Source organism: Mobula hypostoma, chromosome 17, assembly GCF_963921235.1.
Source record: "Mobula hypostoma chromosome 17, sMobHyp1.1, whole genome shotgun sequence".
NCBI classification, from domain to species: Eukaryota; Metazoa; Chordata; class Chondrichthyes; order Myliobatiformes; family Myliobatidae; genus Mobula; species Mobula hypostoma.
The window spans coordinates 57,789,530-57,813,851 of NC_086113.1; the positions used below are offsets into that span (position 1 = coordinate 57,789,530).

The 24,322-nt window shown below is 40.8% G+C and overlaps 2 protein-coding genes across 2 annotated transcripts in view; one reads left to right on the plus strand and one right to left on the minus strand.

Moving 5' to 3' along the window:
- Window positions 1–11,796, plus strand: part of ranbp9 (RAN binding protein 9) — an 88,749-nt gene extending 76,953 nt beyond the window's left edge. Inside the window, exons 12-14 of the mRNA XM_063069949.1 lie at window positions 833–984; window positions 1,849–1,960; window positions 11,652–11,796. Coding sequence (XP_062926019.1) covers window positions 833–984; window positions 1,849–1,960; window positions 11,652–11,782 — 395 coding nt within the window. The 3' untranslated portion in view covers window positions 11,783–11,796. The remainder of the gene's footprint in view (window positions 1–832; window positions 985–1,848; window positions 1,961–11,651) is intronic.
- A 4,189-nt stretch (window positions 11,797–15,985) lies between these two features.
- nol7 (nucleolar protein 7) overlaps window positions 15,986–24,322 on the minus strand; it is a 30,741-nt gene continuing 22,404 nt past the window's right edge. Inside the window, exons 5-8 of the mRNA XM_063069950.1 lie at window positions 23,741–23,819; window positions 21,350–21,471; window positions 21,193–21,264; window positions 15,986–16,124 (exon numbers count right to left, since the gene is read on the minus strand). Of these exons, the coding sequence (XP_062926020.1) occupies window positions 16,051–16,124; window positions 21,193–21,264; window positions 21,350–21,471; window positions 23,741–23,819 (347 nt within the window). The 3' untranslated portion in view covers window positions 15,986–16,050. The remainder of the gene's footprint in view (window positions 16,125–21,192; window positions 21,265–21,349; window positions 21,472–23,740; window positions 23,820–24,322) is intronic.

Consider the following 24,322-nt stretch of genomic DNA (forward strand, 5'->3'; position numbering starts at 1 on the left):
TTATTTTTGTTTTACTTTAGCAAGATGTGCATGTATAATAGGGCACAATGTATGCCATTCACAGACTTTTACCTATAACCTGTAATGAATAATTTAAACAAACAAATTACTTAAAACAACAAGTAATGTTACTCAAATATTACTGGAACATTAAATACATAACAATAGGTTTTGTATTAAAAGAAACTCAAGTAAATGAGTTTTTGTGCAATACTTTTTAATTGGGCAGGTTAGAAGTAGTTTAGTTACAAGAAAAGGTGCTCAGTCTCAAAGCAAGTGCTTTCCTGTGATGTACCAAAGTAGTGTCCATTGTGCAAAACCTGGCACCGTACACTTAACTCTGTGGTGTTCAAGATGTAAACAGATGATGCTCTGAAGACTAAACAAAGTTTGTAAGTATGAGTGTGAAATATCAGTTGGTAATTAATTAAATGCAAGTTATTTGAATGGTCGATAGTTTTGATTTTGGTTGTTACAGTTAACACTTCAATTATCATTCATTTAAATTTTCTCAAGGTCACAGAAGAAGTGAGGCCTGGGACTGAATGATTGGGCGGGCTTAAGGGGTCAGGTGTCTTAGTGTTTTCTTTGCATACTCTAAATGGACTAAGATTTTAGTCGTTATTCTGAACAATTCATTCTGATCTTTCCTGTAAAGATTTTGGTTCAAATTTTAATTTGTTTTGTATTTTCAGCCAGTGATTCTGAAGTGCTGACCCTGCTAAATATGTTGCTTAGAGTCGCTGTCTACTTCTGTATTTTCTTTAAAATCTGGCAGTCTTATGTAATGGAGAACTTAGTTTGGTTTTGTTTTCTCGTGGATTTTCAACAGAAATAGACTTGACTCAGTCGCGACGCCAACTTTGTGGAGGCAGCCAGGCAGCAATTGAACGCATGATTCATTTTGGGCGGGAACTGCAAACAGTGAGCGAGCAGCTGAGAAGAGAATGTGGCAAAAATACAGCTAATAAGAAAATGCTTCAGGTACTAAAGTTGTGAATTTTGTGTATGATTTGGGACTAGTATGTTTCCTGGAAATGATCAATTAACAATTTTAGGATGGAAGAAATTTTAATGGCTTGCCTCGATTGGTGGATCTGTCTCCTTGACCTCGGGGTTGAGCGAGTGATCGAAGGCATCATGTAAATAGTGCATTTAAAACACATTGTGTTGATGAGAATGTCGTAGCCTCAATGAGAATGAGATAGCATGTCTGCTGATATGTGTGGAGACAAGCAATGTTAATGGAGCTGTGACTTTTCATCAAAACCTTCCTTAATATAAACAGTGCTGTAACTGTTCAGCAGGTCAGACAGAATACGTGAAAAGAGAAAGTTAACGCTGTCAGATCAGAGACCATTCATCAGAACTTGAAATGAAATCCTAAGTAATTGCAGATGTTTGAAATCCGAAATAAAAACTAAATGCATCCAGCATTTTCTGCGGGTGAGCCAGAACCTGTGGAAAGAATGAAATGTTAGCTGTGTTTCTCATTCCACAGATGCTGCCTGATCAGTTGGGTGTTTCCAGCATTTCTGTTTTCAGATTTTACCATCCGCTGTTACTTCGATTTCCACTTATTTCTTCTTGCATTCATGTCCTCTATCCCCTTCCATAACTTTTGTATAAGGGACTTCAACATGGAATGCAAAGCTGAGTACAGTTTTGTTATGGTTCCCAAAAATATGATTATCGAGGTATTTGAGACACAGCTCCAACTGATATTGTTTCAAAGGTACAATCAAACAACTTTCATTTAAGTGTTGTAGATGGCTGTTTCTCCCTCTTGCCCCCCCCCCACCGCCCCACACACATTAATTACATTTGTGATTTCTTTGCCCCATTCAGGATGCATTTAGTTTGCTTGCTTATTCTGATCCATGGAACAGCCCAGTAGGATATCAGCTTGATGTGGTGCAAAGAGAGCCTGTGTGTTCAGCATTAAATAGTGCTATATTAGGTGAGTATGTTGTAATCACTTGTTAAAGTCATTGTTCAATGTGACTAATAGATCTAAGAATGTATTTTTAATCTGACTGTGCAGTGGGAGATTGTTTAATTCAATAACATATATCCTCCAGGCCTTGAATACTCAAACATTACTTATATATTCCCTCTCAAGGTTACGTCTGGACAAGAATTGTAATTCATTTAAGTTGATGGTACTAGACTTCAGTATGTAACCCTACCTTAACTGTTCAACACAACAGCACTTGATCACTTCCATCAACCTCCAAAGGCTCCAGTTCTAGTGCCACGGCCCTTTTTCTGGCTGTCACTTTGTACAGATGTCTAGATTAAACCAATTTTTTGTTTTCTTTTTAGCATTCAACACTAACTTATCATTCTCTGATATTAATTTTTTTTTTACTGAGCAGCAAATTCCCACCACCTCCCATTCCCCATTTTGATCTTTTACTACTTTTCACCTGCCTATTACTTCTGCATGGGTCCCCCTCCTCTTTCCCTTTCTCCTACAGTCCACTCTCTTCTCCTATCAGATTCTTTCTTCTCCAGCCCTTGACCTTTCCCACCCTCCTGGCTTCACCTATCACCTTCCAGCCAGCCTTTTCCCCCTCCCCCCACCATTTAATTCAGGCATCTGAATTGTTGAGTTCCTCTAGTATTTTATGTGTGCTGCTTTGAAATTCTAACTTAATTTTCTTTTGAATTTTTGAATGTTGTCTTATCTTCCTACCTTGACCAACTGGAGGTTAGTCTTACTGGTCCTCAACCCACTGAGTTCATATTGACCCACCTTCCCAACCACCTTTTATTCCCCCCACATTCCTATCAACTCCCCCAGCATCTACCACGTGTACATGCTAAGAGTACCTATGTGAAACCCATGTAGTCACAGAATATGAAACTTCATGCAGACATCACCAGAGGTCAGTGGAGCTTTACTGGTTTACAAAGCAATCTAATTTTACCCGTAATCAATTCTTTTCAAATTCCCATTTGTACCACAAGCCATCTATTGTGGGAGAAATCTTAGATCTTGCAGTTAACCTACTAATCTGTAAGTCTTTGTGTGGAAGGAAACCAGAACACAATGTGCAAACTCTGCATAGACATCACTGGAGGACAGGACTGAACCTGCGTCTCTGGAACTGAGAAAGCAGCTCTGTAAGATGCAGCTGTTATTGAGCTGCAGGTTGAATCTTTTGATATGGAAACAAGTTTTTAAATCTGAAATTCACATTCAGTGTGCTGGATCAGTAAAGTTCATTGCATCCATATGCAACTCCTGACTGACTCAAGGGAGATATTAAGGAAGAATACAAAAGTTAAAGTTCCTACTTTTGTTTTGAGCTGTTAATATTATCTGAAAGGCAGCCACTGCAGGTCAGGACCTATGAGTACTAAAATTACCTTGCAGAACTTGAACCTCCCTCTGAGACTCAAATCCCCACAAGGAATTGTCAGATCAGCATAGAAGCTTCATTAATATCTGGGTTGTGATGTGTTCAAAGGATTCTTAATGGTTCATTTCAATCTGGCCCAGATTAACCTGTTACTTTCAAAATATTTAATGAGTATATAACTGTAAAATCTTGCTTTATCTCCCATATGTAATAGCATTGCTTTGTAAATGTAGATGAGTTTGTAAGTTTGCAGTTGATATGAAGATTGGTGCTGTGGAGAGCAAAGAAGATTACTAAAGGATGTACTGGGATATAAGTCAGTTGCAGATGTGGGTGAAGGAATGGCAGATGGAGTTTAACCAGGCCAAATATGAAGTGTACTTTGGAAGCAAGGCTGCAGGACCGGATGGTGTCAGTACCAGGGTGCTCAAAGCCAGTGCCCCTCAGCTATGTGGAATACTTCATCATGTATTCAACCTGAGCCTGAGGCTCCGGAGGGTTCCTGTGCTGTGGAAGACATCCTGCCTCGTCCCTGTGCCGAAGATGCCGTGCCCCAGCAGCCTCAATGACTACAGACCGGTGGTATTGACCTCCCACATCATGAAGACCCTGGAGAGACTTGTTCTGGAGCTCCTCCGGCCTATGGTCAGGCCACACTTAGATCCCCTCCAGTTCGCCTACCAGCCCCGACTAGAAGTTGAGGATGCTATCGTCTACCTGCTGAACCGTGTCTACGCCCACCTGGACAAGCCAGCGAGCACTGTGAGGGTCATGTTTTTTGACTTCTCCAGTGCGTTCAACACCATCCGCCCTGCTCTGCTGGGGGAGAAACTGACAGCGATGCAGGTGGATGCTTCCCTGGTATCATGGATTCTTGATTACCTGACTGGCAGACCACAGTACGTGTGCTTGCAACACTGTGTGTCTGACAAGAGTGATCAGCAGCACTGGGGCTTCACAGGGGATTGTCTTGTCTCCCTTTCTCTTCACCATTTACACCTCAGACTTCAACTACTGCACAGAGTCTTGTCAACTTCAGAAGTTTTCTGATGACTCTGCCATAGTTGGATGCATCAGCAGGGGAGATGAGGTCGAGTACAGGGCTACTGTAGGAAACTGTCACATGGTGTGAGCAGAATTATCTGCAGCTTAATGTGAAAAGGACTAAGGAGCTGGTGGTAGACCTGAGGAGAGCTAAGGTACCGGTGACCCCTGTTTCCATCCAGGGGGTCAATGTGGACATGGTGGAGGATTACAAATACCTGGGGATACGAATTGACAATAAACTGGACTGGTCAAAGAACACTGAGGCTGTCTACAAGAAGGGTCAGAGTCGTCTCTATTTCCTGAGGAGACTGAGGTCCTTTAACATCTGTCGGACGATGCTGAGGATGTTCTACGAGTCTGTGGTGGCCAGTGCTATCATGTTTGCTGTTGTGTGCTGGGGCAGCAGGCTGAGGGTAGCAGACACCAACAGAATCAACAAACTCATTCGTAAGGCCAGTGATGTTGTGGGGATGGAACTGGACTCTCTGACGGTGGTGTCTGAAAAGAGGATTCTGTCTAAGTTGCATGCCATCTTGGTCAATGTTTCCCATCCACTACATAATGTACTGGTTGCGCACAGGAGTACATTCAGCCAGAGACTCATTCCACCGAGATGCAGCACAGAGCGTCATAGGAAGTCATTCCTGCCTGTGGCCATCAAACTTTACAACTCCTCCCTTGGAGGGTCAGACACCCTGTGCCGATAGGCTGGTCCTGGACTTATTTCATAATTTACTGGCATAATTTACATACTACTATTTAACTATTTATGGTTCTATTACTATTTATTATTTATGGTGCAACTATAACGAAAACCAATTTCCCCGGGATCAATAAAGTATGACTATGAAGTGTACAGGGGCATGCATAAGTTTGGGCACCCAGATCAAAATTTCTGTTACAGTGAATATTTAAGTGAGTAGAAGATGAACTGATCTCCAAAAGTCATAAACTTAAAGATAAAAGATTCTTTTCAACATTTTAAGCAAGATTAGTGTATTGTTTTTGTTTTGTAGAATTTTAGAGTGGGGGAAAAAGGAAAGGAGCACCATGCAAAAGTTTGGGCACCCCAAGAGATTTGTGCCCTCAGATAACTTTTACCAAAGTCTGAGATCTTAATTAGCTTGTCAGGGCTATGGCTTGTTCACAGTCATTGTTCGGAAAGGCCAGGTGATGCAAATTTCAAAACTTTATAAATACTCTGACTCCTGAAACCTTGTCCCAACAATCATCAGCCATGGGCTCCTCTAAGCAGCTGCCTAGCACTCTGAAAATTAAAATAAATGATGCCCACAAAGCAGGAGAAGGCTATAAGAAGATAGCAAAGCGTTTTCAAGTAGCTGTTTCCTCAGTTCGTAACGTAATTAAGAAGTGGCAGTTAACAGGCACGGTAGAGGTCAAGTGGAGGTCTAGAAGACCAAGAAAACTTTGAGAGAACTGCTCTTGGATTGCTAGAAAGGCAAATCAGAATCCCCATTTGACTGCAAAAGACCTTCAGGAAGATTTAGCAGACTCTGGAGTGGTGGTGCACTGTTCTACTGTGCAGCGACACCTGCACAAATATGAGATTTTTAGATTAGATTATGAGGACACAGTCCTCTTTTGTTGTCATTTAGTAATGCATGCATTAAGAAATGATACAATATTCCTCCTGTGTGATATCACAGAAACACAGGACAAAGACTGAAAAACTTGAAAAACTGACAAAAACCACATGATTATAACATATAGTTACAACAGTGCAAGCAATACTATAACTTGATGAAGAACAGGCCGTGAGCGCAGTAAAAAAGGTTCAAAGTCTCTCGAAAGTCCCACATCTCACGCAGACAGGAGAAGGAAGAAAACTCTCCCTGCCATACCCGACCACAGTCCGACTCTGAGTTGTCTGAAAACTTAGAGCTCCGACCAGCCCTCTGACACCGAGCACCATCTCTGCCGAATGCTTCGACCCCAGCCCTGGTCGCCAACAGCAGGCAAAGCTGAGGATTTTGGGGCCTTCCTTCCGGAGATTCTCGATCGCACAGTGGCAGCGAACTGGGCATTTCAGAAGATACTCTAGATGTTCCTCCGTGGTCTCACGGCTGTCTCCATCAAATCAGAATTGTGCACGGCCCCTATTTCACAAATACGATATAATTTCACCGGAGAGGCTACGCACATGGAAGAGTCATCAGAAGAAAACCTTTCCTGCATCCTTTCCACAAAATTCAGTGTCAGAAGTTTGCAAAGGAACAACTAAAGAAGTCTGATGCATTTTGGAAACAAGTCCTGTGGACTGATGAGGTTAAAATAGAACTTATTGGCTGCAATGAGCAAAGGTATGTTTGGAGAAAAAAGGGTGCAGAATTTCATGAAAAGAACCCCTCTCCAACTGTTAAGCACGGGGCTGGATCGATCATGCTTTGGGCTTGTGTTGCAGCCAGTGGCATAGGGAGGGGAACATTTCACTGGTAGAGGGAAGAATGAATTCAATTAAATACCAGCAAATTCTGAAAGCAAACATCACACCATCTGTGGAAAAAAAAAGCTGAAGATGAAAAGAGGATGGCTTCTACAACAGGATAATGATCCTAAAACACCTCAAAATCCACAATGGACTACCTCAAGAGGCGCAAGCTAAAGGTTTCACCATGGCCCTCACAGTCCCCCGACCTAAACATCATCGAAAATCTGTGGATAGACCTCAAAAGAGCAGTGCATGCAAGACGGCCCAAGAATCTCTCAGAACTTGTGCAAGGAAGAATGGGCAAAAATTCCCCCAAACAAGAATTGAAAGGCTCTTAGCTGGCTACAGAAAGTGTTTACAAGCTTGTGATACTTGCCAAAGAGGGTGTTACGAAGTACTGACCATGCAGGGTGCCCAAACATTTGCTTTGGGCCCTTTTCCTTTTTTGTTATTTTGAAACTGTAAAAGATGGAGATTAAAAAAAAGTAATCTTGCTTAAAATATTTAAGAAATATGTCATTAACTTGATGCCTTTTGGAAATCAGGTCATCTTTTACTCGCTTAGCTATTCACAGTAACAGAAATTTTTACCAGGGTGCCCAAACTTTTGCATACCACGGTACATCGACAGCACAGGTTTTGGATGTTCAAAGGTTTGACTAGTTGTACTGTTTTTATTCCTTTAAGTATTTCAATGAGAATTCTCTGCAAGAGATAAATAAGCGTTAATTCTCTCTCTAGGTATTACAGTTCATATTGTCGTCTTAATTTAACATAGCTTAAAATGATGCTGGAAACAATCAGCAGTTTAGAAAACCTATGTTCAAAGAGAAAGTTAATATTTTAGGTTGTCCATCCTTTGCCAGTTCTTCAACGTGGTTTTTCTCAATCCTTCTACTTCTCCTTCCACTGATGCTTCCTGTCCTGTAGAATGTAGAACCTCTGTTTTTATTTTGAATTTCTAGGATCAAATTTTTGACCAAAAGTTTGTTTATTTGAAATCCCTTGCCTTGAATTTGAAACTTTGAACCTACCACCAGACCTCAGGTTTTCAATTCAATGTCGTGGTGCACATCGGTACCAATGACATAGCAAGGAAGAGTGAAGAGGCCCTGGACAGTGAGTATAGAGAGCTTGGTAGGAAGTTGAAAAGCAGGACCTCAAGGGTGGTAATCTCAGGATTGCTATCTGTGCTAGGTGCCAGTGAGGGTAGGAATAGGATGCTCTGGAGGAGGAACAAGTGGCTGAGGAACTGGTGTAGGGGGCAGGGTTTCAGATTTCAGGATCATTGGGACCTCTTCTGGGGCAGGTGGGACCTGTACAAGAGAGACGGGTTACACTTGAACCACAGGGGGACCAATATCCTTTCAGGGAGGTTTGTTAGTGCTGTTGGGGAGGCTTTAAACTAGATTTGCAGGGGGATGGGAACCAGAGTGCCAGAGCTGACAGTGTGACTGGGGTGAAAATAAATGATGTTGAAAGTTTAAGCAAATCTGCTGATAGAAAGGTTGTGAGTGGTGGTAAAAATCTTCTGAGGTGTATATATTTCAATGCTAGGAGTATTGCGGGGAAGGCGAATGAGTTGAGGGCGTGGATTGACATGTGGAATTATGATGTTGTAGCAATTAGTGAAACTTGGCTACAGGAGGGGCAGGACTGGCAACTTAATATTCCAGGGTTCCGATGTTTCAGATGTGATGGAGGCAGAGGAATGAAAGGTGGGGGAGTAGCATTGCTTGTTAGGGAAAATATTACAGCAGTGCTCAGGCAGGACAGATTAGAGGGCTTGTCTACTGAGTCCTTATGGGTGGAGCTGAGAAACAGGAAAGGTATGGCCACATTAGTGGGATTGTATTACAGACCACCCAATAGTCAACGAGACTTGGAAGAGCAAATCTGCAGAGAGATAGCAGGCAACTGCAGGAAACAAAGTTGTGGTGGTAGGGGATTTTAATTTTCCATACATTGATTGGGACTCCCATACTGTTAGGGGTCTAGATGGTTTAGAGTTTGTAAAATGTGTTCAGGAAAGTTTTCTAAATCAATATATAGAGGGACCAACTAGAGGGGATGCAATATTGGATCTCCTGTTAGGAAACTATTTAGGGCAAGTGACAGAAGTCTGTGTAGGGGAGCACTTTGGTTCCAGTGATCATAACACCATTAGTTTCAATTTGATCATGGACAAGGATAGATCTGGTCCTAGGGTTGAGGTTCTGAACTGGAAGAAGGCCAAATTTGAAGAAATGAGAAAGGATCTAAAAAGCGTGGATTGGGACAGGTTGTTCTCTGGCAAAGATGTGATTGGTAGGTGGGAAGCCTTCAAAGGGGAAATTTTGAGAGTGCAGAGTTTGTATGTTCCTGTCAGGATTAAAGGCAAATTGAATAGGAATAAGGAACCTTGGTTCTCAAGGGATATTGCAACTCTGATAAAGAAGAAAAGGGAGTTGTATGAAATGTATAGGAAACAGGGGGTAAATCAGGTGCTTGAGGAGTATAAGAAGTGCAAGAAAATACTTAAGAAAGAAATCAGGAGGGCTAAAAGAAGACATGAGGTTGCCTTGGCAGTCAAAGTGAAGGATAATCCAGAGAGCTTTTACAAGTATATTAAGAGCAAAAGGATTGTAAGGGATAAAATTGGTCCTCTTGAAGATCAGAGTGGTCGGCTTTGTGCGGAATCAAAGGAAATGGGGGAGATCTTAAATAGGTTTTTTGCGTCTGTATTTACTAAAGAAGCTGGCATGAAATCTATGGAATTGAGGGAATCAAGTAGTGAGACCATGGAAACTGTACAGATTGAAAAGGAGAAGGTGCTTGCTGTCTTGAGGAAAATTAAAGTGGATAAATCCCCGGGACCTGACAGAGTGTTCCCTTGGACCTTGAAGGAGACTAGTGTTGAAATTGCGGGGGCCCTGGCAGAAATATTTAAAATGTCGCTGTCTACAGGTGAAGTGCCGGAGAATTGGAGAGTGGCTCATGTTGTTCCGTTGTTTAAAAAAGGATCGAAAAGTAATCCAGGAAATTATAGGGTGGTGAGTTTAACGTCAGTAGTAGGTAAGTTATTGGAGGGAGTACTAAGAGACAGAATCTACAAGCATTTGGATAGACAGGGGCTTATTAGGGAGAGTCAACATGGCTTTGTGCGTGGTAGGTCATGTTTGACCAATCTGTTGGAGTTTTTCGAGGAGGTTACCAGGAAAGTGGATGAAGGGAAGGCAGTGGATATTGTCTACATGGACTTCAGTAAGGCCTTTGACAAGGTCCCGCATGGGAGGTTAGTTAGGAAAATTCAGTCGCTAGGTATACATGGAGAGGTGGTAAATTGGATTAGACATTGACTCGATGGAAGAAGCCAGAGAGTGGTGGTAGAGAATTGCTTCTCTGAGTGGAGGCCTGTGACTAGTGGTGTGCCACAGGGATCGGTGCTGGGTCCATTGTTATTTGTCATCTATATTAATGATCTGGATGATAATGTGGTAAATTGGATCAGCAAGTTTGCTGATGATACAAAGATTGGAGGTGTAGTAGACAGTGAGGAAGGTTTTCAGAGCCTGCAGAGGGACTTGGACCAGCTGGAAAAATGGGCTGAAAAATGGCAGATGGAGTTTAATACTGACAAGTGTGAGGTATTGCACGTTGGAAGGACAAACCAACGTAGAACATACAGGGTTAATGGTAAGTGCAGTGGAACAGAGGGATCTGGGAATACAGATACAAAATTCCCTAAAAGTGTCGTCACAGGTAGATAGGGTCGTAAAGAGAGCTTTTGGTACATTGGCCTTTATTAATCCAAGTATTGAGTACAAGAGCTGGAATGTTATGATGAGGTTGTATAAGGCATTGGTGATGCCGAATCTGGAGTATTGTGTTCAGTTTTGGTCACCAAATTACAGGAAGGATATAAATAAGGTTGAAAGAGTGCAGAGAAAGTTTACAAGGATGTTGCCGGGACTTGAGAAACTCAGTTACAGAGAAAGGTTGAATAGGTTAGGACTTTATTCCCTGGAGCGTAGAAGAATGAGGGGAGATTTGATAGAGGTATATAAAATTATGATGGGTATAGATGGAGTGAATGCAAGCAGGCTTTTTCCACTGAGGCAAGGGGAGAAAAAAACCAGAGGACATGGGTTAAGGGTGAGGGGGGGAAAGTTTAAAGGGAACATTGGGGGGGGCTTCTTCACACAGAGAGTGGTAGGAGTATGGAATGGGCTGCCAGACGAGGTGGTAAATGCGGGTTCTTTTTTAACATTTAAGAATAAATTGGACAGATACATGGATGGGAGGTGTATGGAGGGATATGGTACGTGTGCAGGTCAGTGGGACTAGGCAGAAAATGGTTCGGCACAGCCAAGAAGGGCCAAAGGGCCTGTTTCTGTGCTGTAGTTTCTATGGTTTTCTAATTGAGTACAAATATGTTTTAAGAAAATGTACAGTACATGAATCAAAATAAGCAGTCTATTACAAACTAAGCATTTAATAAGCAGAATTATTATAGATGTACGTATAAATAAATTATCTTCTGCTTACAGCAGCAGCTTACCAAATTTCTGGAATTATCTGAGCATCTCCATGACAACTTGATGTAGTATTGTAACCATAGTCTAGTATTTTCTGGTTGATTTTTGTTTAATTAACACTACATCCTTTTAGCTGTTAAGATGGTGGCAAATTGGGACTTTATACATCATTACTGTGCTGTTACATGTTAAATTAATTTGCAGATTTGACATTAATTTCCATTGACTCTGAACTTGCAACCAATTTGTTGTTTCTTTTTGCTCTTACAGAATCTCACAATCTGCCAAAGCAGCCACCACTGGCTCTCGCTATTGGTCAGGCTTCAAAATGTCTAGAGTTGATGGCCCATTTGGGTATTGGTTCGTGTGCGTTTGCCACTGTGGAAGAATATTTGCACTAGCTATGTGTTTGTACAGCTCATCCTGGAGCTACCTTAACATTTAGTGACCTTATGCAGCACCATGTCTGCTGAAGGGAAACTGACTTTTAATTTCCAGTGATCTTTTGGGACAGATCCTACACATCACTCTACTTCTGCTTCCTACTTTACAGCATGGTCCAGCTGTTTTCTAACTGATATGCACAGTTCATTGACATGTTTTTGCATTTTTATATCAATGTCTGGAGGAGTTGTAACAGTGTAGTATGTATGTTTCAGTGGAACATTACTATGCTTCCTTTTTAATCCTCAAACATGTCAAAACATTTTCATCTTGTGCGGGCTGGTTAAAGCTCCAGATGAAATCAAGGTCCATTCAGGACAATGTTGCTCATTCATAAATATTTGGAAGATGAATTAATTGGCTAAAATGTCAAAAAAGTGCTTTAATTGAAGTGAGAATGTCTGAATAAAATATTTAGGTACAGATTAAAACCAAAAAGTTTTTTTGTACTTTATTAAGATGTAACTTTTTGTGATAAACCAAAATTTGCAAATTGCTGTTGTGTGAGTGGATCTTCAACAATGAGCATGTCTAATGCAAAATGGATTAAAACAACATTTTACATCAATCCACATAAAAAAATTACATGCTTGAGTAATCTGGTGGATCTTTTTAAGTATGATGTATGGAGGGGAAATGAAGACTTTCCACTTCCAAGTATTGTAAATCTCCGTTCCTCAGGAGCTGAAAGGCAGTGTCAACAAGTAAATGGCTGGCTGTAGTTTGCTGGTCTATTTTTCCTCCAGATTGTCTTTGTCCGCACATGCTCCCAATCATATGTTTTCTTCTCCATTTCCCCCAGAACACTGTTCAAATGCAGAGAAATCCATTCCACACCCATCATTTTAACCATTGTAAAATAACTGTTAAGTACTTGTCAAGACATTGTGTGGTAATGACTTTATTTATATTAAACCAAATACTTTGTCAAAATCTGCAATGTCTTAATTTAAATTTAGTACACTCTGCATTTTAAGCAGTGCTTGAGTGAGTACTTTACTGCAATAAAATGTGTAAACCATAATTAATCAGCTATTAAAGATTTAAATCTATTGAATTGAGTAGTGATTCTTTGCTAGCCTTTGCATTATTTGCAAACAAAAATGGGCAAGTTTTTGAAATGGTTTACCATGATATTTATCTTCAGTTGTTTTAAAATTTTCATTCACTGCTTGAATTATACCCTTAATATGGTTAGGTTTGCATACTAGTATGTACCGACAGCTCTGCAGCCATTATTTAAAATAATGCACACGGTTGTTCTTGTATATTTTAAGTCATCTTGTTTATAGCTATGACAGTTGAGACCAAGTGAGCACTGTACAGTTAATTTAATCTGAGAAAAATCCACTTATTTTTGACCTTGCCAATCAAGCATTAAATTTTGATGTTTCTTATACCGAGTAAAGAATTCTGATTGTAACATTGACCAATATGTATTGATTGAGGAACATTTTTAAGATGTGACCTTGTGTGTGCAAATTGAGTTGCCTGTTCAGATAACTAGCTTCATATTAAACTACTTAATTGCCTAATAATGTGCTTGAGAAGGTCAAGAGATTGTGCAAAGTACCAGTACGAGAGCAATATCAAACTGCTTCTTAATGGCTTTTTGCAATTGTGCTTTGGCAAGATGGAAACAAGTAACACAACATTTCAAAGGATTATTCAGTCAATTGGTGGCAGGACAATTACATGTGGATGTTTTGCTTGACAATATTTGGGGTACTACAATTTTGTACATTCAATTTGACAATAGTGAGAGTAATGAATAAACTATTTAAATGATTAAAGCAATTTGGAAGTTGAGTTGAAGTACACAGGATGGTCTTGGAACTCCACTTAGAAGTTCATGTAACAAAGCTGATTATATAGATTGATAGTAGCTTTTATATTAATTATGTTCTGGCATTGATACTTCATGGAAAGAAGAATCCTATACATAAAGGTACTGGAGTGTAGGGCACCTAAAGGCAATGCTGGCTTCTGGGCAAAATAACTAACTGGGTTCTTTCTTGTGAGGTTAAGGAGCCAAGCATTTTTACAGCTCCCTTGCTATGAAATGTTTACCATTAGATTGTTTCCTATGTAATTAATATTTAAAAACTTTGAGTTGGAGAAATAAAATATGTCCTTCCTGATGTAGCATTTCAAGATAACGGAGCCTCAAATTTGAGGATCTGTATTCTAAATTTAATTCCAGTTTATTGAAGGCATATCTCATATTCAGTCATACTTTACAAAAATATTTTAAGTAAAATTAACTTGAACAATTCATAGTCATTACTCATTTTTTAAAAAAAGTTAATGACCCCTAGAACACAAGGAAACAATTCATTCTGTAATGTCTTTCAAGGAATTGTAATTATTCACTAACATCTTCCATGTTTCCTTTCTTGGTTATATAATTCCTTAATGTTGTGTTTGTTTCTATTAGTATTGGCAATTTCCAATTAATAATAACCTGAATTGAAGTAGCTATAATTTCTTTTTGCAAATGGATATGTGTCAGATCAGGCAGCAACTGTGGAGAAACATTAGTAATAGGTTGATGGATTTTAATTATAACCCATTTCTCCAAATCTAATCCCTTATTAATTGTGAATAATTATCAACACCAAGAATTGTAGTTTCTCTTGTCTTGCTATGGTGTCCAGATATAGGATTAACTCAGTATTACCTATTTATGAAGTTAAAAATCCCTGAAGCTAACTATGGAAATCCCTTGGTGACCATTGCAAAAGTTACACTGAAATGATGCCGTCATACAGCAGTGGTTGTACTGTTGCCTTTAGTCTGAAAACAACTGTTCACCATTGTATTCTGGCCAGTTTTATATCTGAGCTGTCACTTCCCCTTCCTTGCATCTGTAGACAAACTTTGCACTGGCAGTTAAGTGTATGATCCACCTGTCCTACCTCAAATGTCTGCCTTTGGTAAATCTTTAATGGGAATCATTTATTAGCCATATTTGGTCACAGATTTGTTTTGTTCATGTTCTTTAGTGGTATTGCTGCCACACAGTAGGGCATGGGACTATGCTCCTGGTTTAATATTGGTTGTTAAATGGCGTAAACTCATGCATGAAGAAAAGATTATCCTGCTATTGCTAATCTTTCCTATTTCACTGAAACTCTACACAAATGGATACTGCTTCTGTAGTTTGAGATATTTGTAAAATAATAATAGGTAACCATTGTATCCTAATTTGATATTTCTCTAAGCTTGGTCAGTTTTGAATCTTGACAGTTAATCATACATGTTTCTGTGGATTCTCCAAATTGACTACATTCTTCTCAATTTAGATGAGAGAGGAAGTGGTGGGTTATGAAAACCAGACAGGAAAATTAGTTGAGACAAAGATCATGTATGGCTCATTTCTGTTCTGATTTAATATTTAAATAGGCCAACAAAACTATTTTTGAAAAAACGATTTTTAGATTCAAGATAAAAACTGGCACTGAAGATGTCATCATTTCATCAAACACTGGAAAAAGTACTCAAAGGTACTGAGATTTTTATAACTGCTTAGCCCTAGAAAGCAACTGAACGGTCAACATTATTGGTTTGAGACTGGAATTTCAGATACTTGATCACACAAAGGAGGTCAATGAACTGCAACTTGGAATGCCAGATTTTAAAACATGCATTGAATTTGTTCTGTCATAACCATCAACTTTTCTATCACCTATACAACCGGGAAGCTTAAGAATTTGAAATCAACCTGCACACTTTGTAACAGAAATATACTTGGACTTATTTATCATGTGTCATACATTGCAAATTACTATATCCTATAATTTTACACAAAGATGTGAGATTAAGGGTATCAACATAACCAACAGTCATGTTCACATCCAGTGGATGGTCAATCTGTTCAAAACAAATTTCATGTTATGGACAACTAAGTGTTAACAGGTTTGTTTTACAATTACCTTCAACACATCCTATAAAGTAAACAGACATTAATTTGTAAACAGGGTCAAATAGTGGTGTTGAAAATTAATAGAGTAAAATAGAACCAGGTCAAGTAACATTTAATGGAATTTATAAATTGAACAAGACATTGAACATTTGACATTTCTCCTTTTGTACAGAAAAAACTCAGCTCTCAAGCCAAGGTCAGTACTGCGGTGAGTGGAAAAGTCCTATTGTTTCCAACTCCAATCTCCCATTTCAGTTCTGTAGGTACCATTGTGGACTTGTTCTCCCAGAAACTTCAATCTCATCTTCGAAGTGGACCATGCTTCTGCATCCATGATTTTCGGAACTTGTCAGCTTTTTGTTTTTCACTTGATTCTAAAAAGCAGATCAACAGTAAGAAAATATAACTAGTCCCAGTTCAGTAATTGCTGGCAGTAGGCATCAGTAGCCATTGTTACAATGGAGAAAATCTTATACACAAGATGCAGCACTGTGTGGATTACACTCTGCTTTTTTTTTGCTGTGGTAGGAACCAGGTGTGAATTGCTGCTCTTTGGCACTCCTGCAGCAATGGTACTCATTGAGTACTGGGAGGCAATGTGTAGAGGCTGCCTAAAACTGAGCAGGTGGGGATGAATAAAGTGGCCATTCAGCACCTGGCCAGCACAGAAAATGTATCAGTTCCATATGGTGACAGACTGCCTGGATACTACTGTCTCTAATATCACCTGGTGGTTATAATGGAAGCTGCCACTTTCCCTTCCATGTAACTGCACAGCCCTCCCCATGCCAGAGATTCTCTACAATAACAACCTGTATTGCTATTAATTGCTTGTTGCATATCTGATAACCTTGGGAGAATAAAATCATGCAGACCATTTTCATAGTCAATGGCAGAGGGTATAGATGAGAGGGGAAAATATTTAAAGGAGACCCACGGGGCAACATTTTCCACAAGGTAGTGGGATGAACAGCCAGAGGACAAGGCAGATACATTTAACGTTTAAAAGGCATTTTAATAGATTTGTGGACAAGAAAGGTTTAAAGGGATATGGGCCAAACTCAGGGAAATGGAATGAGCTCATTCAGCAACTTATGTCAAGTGGAGTGGCTGTTGCTGGATAGGCCTGTGTGGGCCTTTGGTGTGAAGAGGGAGAGTAAGTGGCCCAGACGTGGGAAGTGTGAGCAACACTACAAAATAAAAGGGGCTTCACCAAGATGACACAGGTAAGATTTAATTTTGTTGTTTATTCTTAGTTTTTGATTCAGAGTAGGCAGGATGGTAGTGAGGGCAGTGAAACACACCTGGAAGAGGAGAGAAGTGCACCAGGATACAGCTGCTGCCAGACTAGGTCAAGGAGCTGGAACTGGAATTGGATGTACTCGATCATTCAAGAAACTGAAGCTTTCATAGGTGAGATTTTTATTGAGGTGGTTACATCCATGATACAGGCTACACATAGATGTGACCACCAGGACAGCTAAGGAAATTAGGCAGTCAATACAAGGTTCCCCTGTGGCCATTGCCTTCAGCAACATGACCATTCAGGGCACAGCAGCCACGGCACTGGCACTATGGTTAGTTCTGAAGTTCAGCAGAGAAGGATACAGTCGGGTACAACAATATGATTAAATGGCATACAGAAAGGAGGTAGAATGGCTTGTAGAATGGTGTGAGCACATCTTGAATCTCAATGTGGACAAATGTAAAGAGATGATTTTGGACTTCAGGAAGGTGCAGGCTAACCAATCCTCAATACACATAAACGGCTCCTCCAGGGAGAATTTGGAGCACCAAATTTCTGGGAGTGCACACAACAGACAATCTCACCTAGTCCCTCAACACCATTTCTTTAGTCAAGAAAGTACAGCAGTGAGGAGATTGAGTCAACTGAGGGCACCCCTCCCCCCCCACCCCATTCTAACAAATCTTTACAGGAGCACCAGAGAGTGTCATGACCATCTTGTATGAGAATTTGCAAGACCCTGCAAAGGATTACTGAGAGGATCATCTTGAGTACTGCATATACAGGGCCCTGAGCATTATCAAGAATCCCTCTCATCAGTGTCACAATCTGACTCCTACCATCAGGCAGGAGGTATTATAGTGTTAGGATAGGAAGCAGTTTCTTCCCCCAGGCTGTGAGACTACTGAACTCCCTATCATAGCCTAGGTCTTATCACTCATGAAATGCCAGTAGCATTATAATGTTTACTTTCTGACGACTTAAATGCATGTTATGCAATCTTCTGGAATATATTGTATTATTTGTTAAAGCATTTGCAGTAATATTACTTTATACGTTGTGTGTGAGTTGTATATACTGTGTTATGCACCTTGGTCCAGAGGAAGTTGTTTTGCGTGGCAGTACACTTTCATGTGGTTGAATGACAATAAACTTGAACTTAGTGACAGCAGGTTCCATAGTTAGGGAGACGAATACTGTAGGATATTTTATGGCTGTAGAAAAGAAGCCAGGTTGGTGTGATGCCTCCCAAATGCCAGTCAAGGATGTCTCTGAGCGGCTGAAGAAAATTCTCAAGGGAATTATTCTGCCTACAAGGTCCTGCAAAATGAATATAGGGAGTTAGGTAAGAAATTAAAATGCAGAATTTTGAGGGTAGTGATGTTGCAATTACTCCCAGTGCTAAGTGCTAGCGAGTCCAGGATTAGAAAGATAGGCTAGTGGTTGAAGAGCTGATGTGGGGGCGGGGGGGGGGCAGGGATACAAGCTGTAGGATAATTAGGAAATTTTCTGGGGTAGAGCTGACTTGTCCAAGAGATACGGGTTGCACAGAGGGGGACCAATAGCCTAATGGCGAAATTGGCTTTGCCACCAGGGAGAGTTTAACTGTATAGACAGGGGGAGGGGTGGGATTTGAGAGTGAAGTTGGAGAGAAGATGGGTACGTGCAGCAGCCAAGGTATGTGAACCTAGCAATCAGGATAGCTGTGTTTACATCAAAAAGGCAGATAGGACTACTGCTTTAAATTGTATCTCTTTCAAAGCATGCAGCTTAACAAGTAAGCTTGATAAACTGAGGGTGTGGATTGCCTCTAGGGACTGGGATATTGTGGCCATTAAAGAGATGTGGTTGAGAAGAGGGCAGAACTGGCAGCTCAATGTTCCAGAATATTAACGCTTTAGGTGTGACAGTTGAGGGAGTGTTGCATTTTTGATATGGGAGGACATAACAGTCTGCTTAGAATGGATATTCTTGAGAGTTCATCTAATTAAGCCATTTGGGTAGACATTAGAAGGGATGGTCATCTTGGTAGGGGTACATTATATTATAGATATCCCCCTCTCCCGCAACTACTCAGCAGGAAACGGGTGCAGATGTGCTGAGAAATTGAGAATAGTAGGGTAGAGCAATTGAGAGATTTCAAACTTTCCCAGTACCCACTGGGCCACCAAGAGTGCAAAGGGACTGGACAGGGCAGAATTTGCTGTGCTGCATTCACAATGGTTTCCTCACTCATATGTAGAGGAACCTACTTGAGAAGGAGTATTACTAGACTTCTTGGGAACTAAAATTCTAATAGTTTTAGAACAGTTATGGATAAAGAAAGAACAGATCCACAGGTTAAAGTCTTGAACTTCAACAGGACCAACTCTGACGAATTTAGCTGGGATCAACGCGGTTAATCTATTTAAAGGCAAATGGGGGGCTTTTAAAAGAGTTATATCAGGACTTAAGGGTAGCAAGTTAAGGTAGACACACCAAGTTCAGGGAACCCTGTCTGAGAGAGCTGTTAGGAAACAGGAAGTGCACATCACTAGCAAAGTGTTTTTAGTATTGGTTCGATGATAATCAGGTTTTGATGTTATGTTGCTGTTATATGTTATTGGTGAGGTCATATTTGGAGTATTGGGTACAGTTTTGGTCTCCTTATAGGAAAGACATTGTCAACCTGGAGAAGATGCAGAACGGATTTACAATGGATCAGAGGCCATAACTTGAAGAGAGATGTTGGTTATACTGAATCTTTATTCCTTGTACTGTGGGAGAATGAGAAGTAACCTCATAGAAGCTTATAAAATCATAGGGGTATGGGTAAGGTGGGGCAGTCAAGTCTTTTTGCCAGGATTTGAGAGTCCAAAAGGGTCACGGATACAAGAGGGAAGAGAGTTACAGAGACCCAGGAGGTAACTTTACATAGTACTTGGAATGAGTTGCCAGAGGAAGTGGTCACAGCAAGCACAATTGCAACATTTAAGAGAATTTGGAGGGGAAAGGCTTGGACAGTTATGGGTCCAATGTGGGCAACTGAACCCAGCAGGGAGGATGCTGTGGGCGGTCTGGACCAGTTGGGTTGAAGGGCCTGTTTCTGTGCTATATTTCTGTTTCTGTGCTCTATATATCTTACACCCATGCAATCCATAAACATATTTAGCAATATGTCTATAGATTCACAAGAATGATTCCAGGAATGAAAGGGTTACTGTATAAGGAATGTCTGGCAGCTTTTGGGCTGTATTCCCTGGAGTTCAAGAGAATGAGGGGGGGATCTCATAGAAACATTCCGAATGTTAAAAAGCCTGAACAGATTAGATATGGCAAAAATTATTTCCCATGGTAGGGGATTCTAGGGGAAGAGGACACGATTGGACACGATTTCAGGATTGAAGGATGTCCATTTAGAACTGAGATGTGGAGAAATTACTTTATAACCATATAACAATTATAGCACGGAAACAGGCCATCTCGGCTCTTCTAGTCCGTGCTGAACTCTTACTCTCACCTAGTCCCACCGACCTGCACTCAGCCCATAACCCTCCACTCTTTTCCTGTACATATAGTTATCCAATTTAACTTTAAACGACAACATTGAACCTGCCTCAACTACTTCTGCTGGAAGCTCATTCCACACAGCTACCACTCTCTGAGTAAAGAAGTTCCCCCTCATGTTACCCCTAAACTTTTGCCTTTTAATTCTCAACTCATGTCCTCTTGTTTGAATCTCCCCCCACTCTCAATGGAAAAAGCCTATTCATGTCAACTCTATCTATCCCCCTCATAATTTTAAATACTTTTATCATGTTCCCCCCTCAACTTCCTATGTTCCAAAGACCCAACTTGTTCAACCTTTCTCCTTAGTCAGAGGGTGGTAAATCTGTGGAATTTGTTGCCACGAGCGGCTATGGAGGCCAAGTCATTGGGTGTATTTAAGGCAGAGGTAGATGGATTCTTGATTAGCCAGGGCATCAAAGGGTATAGGGTGAAGGCAGGGGAGTGGGGGTGACTGGAAGAATTGGATCAGCTCACGACTGAATGGCCTACTTTTGCTCCTATATCTTATGGTCTTAATATCAGTATATCTGCAGATTTTGATGAATTCACTTATACCACATTAAATGAAACTGCAGGTGCATTCGCAAATGATAGTGAACACATGTCCAATTTTAGAAACCACTTGAATGCAAATCAAATCTACTTACGCCATTTTGGGTCAACAAATTGCATCGCAGCCTTCTGCATTCTCTTATTTTCAAATGAGAAGTATTCATTGACTAGATTAAAAAAAAATGAAAAAATCATAAATGGTTGAGAAGTGAATGAATAAAAATAATAGGAATTAAATAAAAATAAAATTACCACTGGCTCTTCCACTGTTAGGGCCGTAGAGTTGATTCTTAATGAAAGCTTTAGCTTTGTTAACCTGGCTGACCTTTCGACCATGATCCTTTAGTTGAACAGCCTTGCACCGTGCTCGCCACCTATAGGAGGGCAAGAAAGACAGTGTGCTGATAAGGTAAAAGAATACTGGGTGATTCTCATTAAAATGTATGGCATAGTTCTCAATCAGACATTGGACTGCGGAGCGGGAGAGAGATTTCAAAAGAAGCAAGTGGAGGCAGTTGGGACATTCTACACACCACAGTTTCTGAGGAGTTGAGACACGTGGCAAGGGCCAATAAAAGTTAAGTTCAAGTAGAGCAGCCACTGTGTTAGAGTGGGGAGTTCAAAGGGTTCTGCAAAGAGACGAAAGCAGTTTAGTTTTCTTATTGCACAGTTTGAGCAGTGGGGATACTAGGCTCCTCTAGTGGGATGTGGGAAGGCAGGGAGACCTCCAGTACCCCTGACGACAACATCTGCAAGAACTGCATCCAGCTGCAGCTTCTTTCAGACCGTGTTAAGGAATTGAAGTTGGAACTGGATGAACTGCAGATCATTCTGGAGGCTGAGGAGTTAATCAACAGGGAGTTAAACCAGAAGTGCAGGACACATTCACTATGTGACTATCAGAAGGGGAGAAAGGATAGGCAGTGAGTGCAAAGTATTCCTGTGGCCATTCCCCTTAACAACACACCACCACTTTGGATACTGTTGGAGAGGGTGACCTAGCAGAGGAAAGCTACTGCGGTCAGGTTGCCTGCATTGAGTCTGGCTCTGTGGCTCAGAATAGGTGTTTGGGAGGTGGAAGAGAAGAGGATTGCAGTAGTAAGTGGGGATTCTATAATTAGAAGAACAGACAGGCGATTCTGTGGACATCAAAGAGATTTGGATGGTATGTTGCCTCCCAGGTGCCAAGGTCAGGCATGGCTCAGACCGGGTCCACAACATCATAAAGGGGGAGGGTGAAAGTGGTACTTATTGGTACCGAAAGGGAGGTGGTCCTGAAGAGAGAATATAGGGAGTTAGAAAGCTGAAAAGTAGATCTTAAGGAGAGTAATCTCTGGATTGCTGCCTGTGCCCACATGCCAGTGAGGGTAAGAATAGGATGATTTGGCAGATGAATGCATGGTAGAGGAATTGGTGCAGGGTTCTGGACCATTGGGATCTCTCCCGGGGAGGGTTATGACCTGTACAAGAAGAACAGTTTACACCTGAACCTTAAAGGGACTAATATCCTTCAGAGCAGGTTTGCTGGAGCTTTTGGGGAGGGTTTAAACGGATTTGGTAGGGGGATGGGAAGTAGAGTAATAGGGATGAGAATGGGGTAGTTGATGTACGTAGTGAAACTAAGGAAAGACAGATAATAAGGCAAAATTGCAGTCAGTGCGATGAGTTAAAATGTAACAGGCAAAAATCAAAAAAGGGTGACGAAAGCAGGACTGAGGGTGTTTTATTTGAATGAACACAGTATCCAGAATAAGGTACATGATCTTGCAGCACAGATGAAATTGGCAAGTATGACGATGTGGGCATCAATGAGTTGTGGCTGAATGATCATAATTGGGAGCTAAACATCTAGCTTAAGATGGCACTGATGTATCTCGGTGACTTCTAACAGGTGGCTGATGAAACAAGGAAAACAATTAAATACTTCATTAATCACACTTTTTCTGGCAAATGATCATCACAAGCTATAGTCTGTAACTTTCCTTTGGACTTGGGAGGCAATTCAATGTGGCAGAATTGAGGTAAGGTAAGGTAAGGCAAGGCAAAAGTGAGGAAGACCCAAGGTTTGATTGATTTAAGCACTGTGCCATATCAGAAGGGTCGGGTACAGGCCGAATCGAGGTGGTACCAGAGTGTATCGAGGCTACTGAACCCAATGCTTGAACAACAATCTAAGTGCTGGGCCAGATTGAGTGGAATTCACTGCGGAAGACACTAGCAGAATGCCAGAGCGAAAGCAGGCAGAAGTGAGTGTCACTGCTATTGCTAAGAAGGTGCTTGGAAAGTTGAAAGCCTGAAGGTAGATAAGTCACCTGGGCAGATAGACTGCAACTGACAGTGAAATTGTTTTTATGACAGAACTTAATTACACCACAGGACCGAGTTTACATAAACTAGTGAAATATTTAAGCCTGGGACAGAGTGTGCTGTGCTGGTCTGGCTCAGTACTTTACCTGGTATATATTTTTTCAGATTACTGTATTTGTTGCTCGATTTGTATGTTGTGATCCATCCTCAAAAAGATCAACATGGAACAGTGGAGATCTGATTGGGTGTTTTTAGGCTGATCATATCCAAAGAGTGTATATTATTTTTATTGGATTATACACGGACCTTTGCCTAATTTGAACCATTATCAGTTACCTGACATCTATGCATTCTTCAGCGTCTTCCTCCAATCCACTATCTTGGTCAGGTTTCTGGACAGGAGCACCAACATGACCTTGAAACAAAATTTTAAAGGACCACATAAAACTCTTGGAACTGGGTGGCTCTCAGATAACTGGGCAGAAATTAGTGTAATTGCACCGTATTAAGAATCAATAACCTTAATACACCATGATACACAACTTGGTATTTTACTATGAAACAGTACAGTGGGCTAACCAAAATTCCTTAACAAAGATCCTTTTATCTATCCATCTAAAATCATCCATATTGTTTTTACCACACTTATAGTGTAGTAATAACTTTTCATAAAAAGGTTGCAATGTACTTCAGCCATCAGAGCATAGAAAATAGGTGCAGGAGTAGGCCCTTCGGCCCTTCGAGTCTGCACCGCCATTCAGTATGATCATGGCTGATCATCCAACTCAGAACCCTGTACCAGCCTTCCCTCCATACCCCCTGATCCCTTTAGCCACTAACATTCAGCCACTATCCCTTTAGCATAAGAGGTAAACTTATAGTGGTGATGAAAGCTTGACCAGAGCTCCATTTTAAATA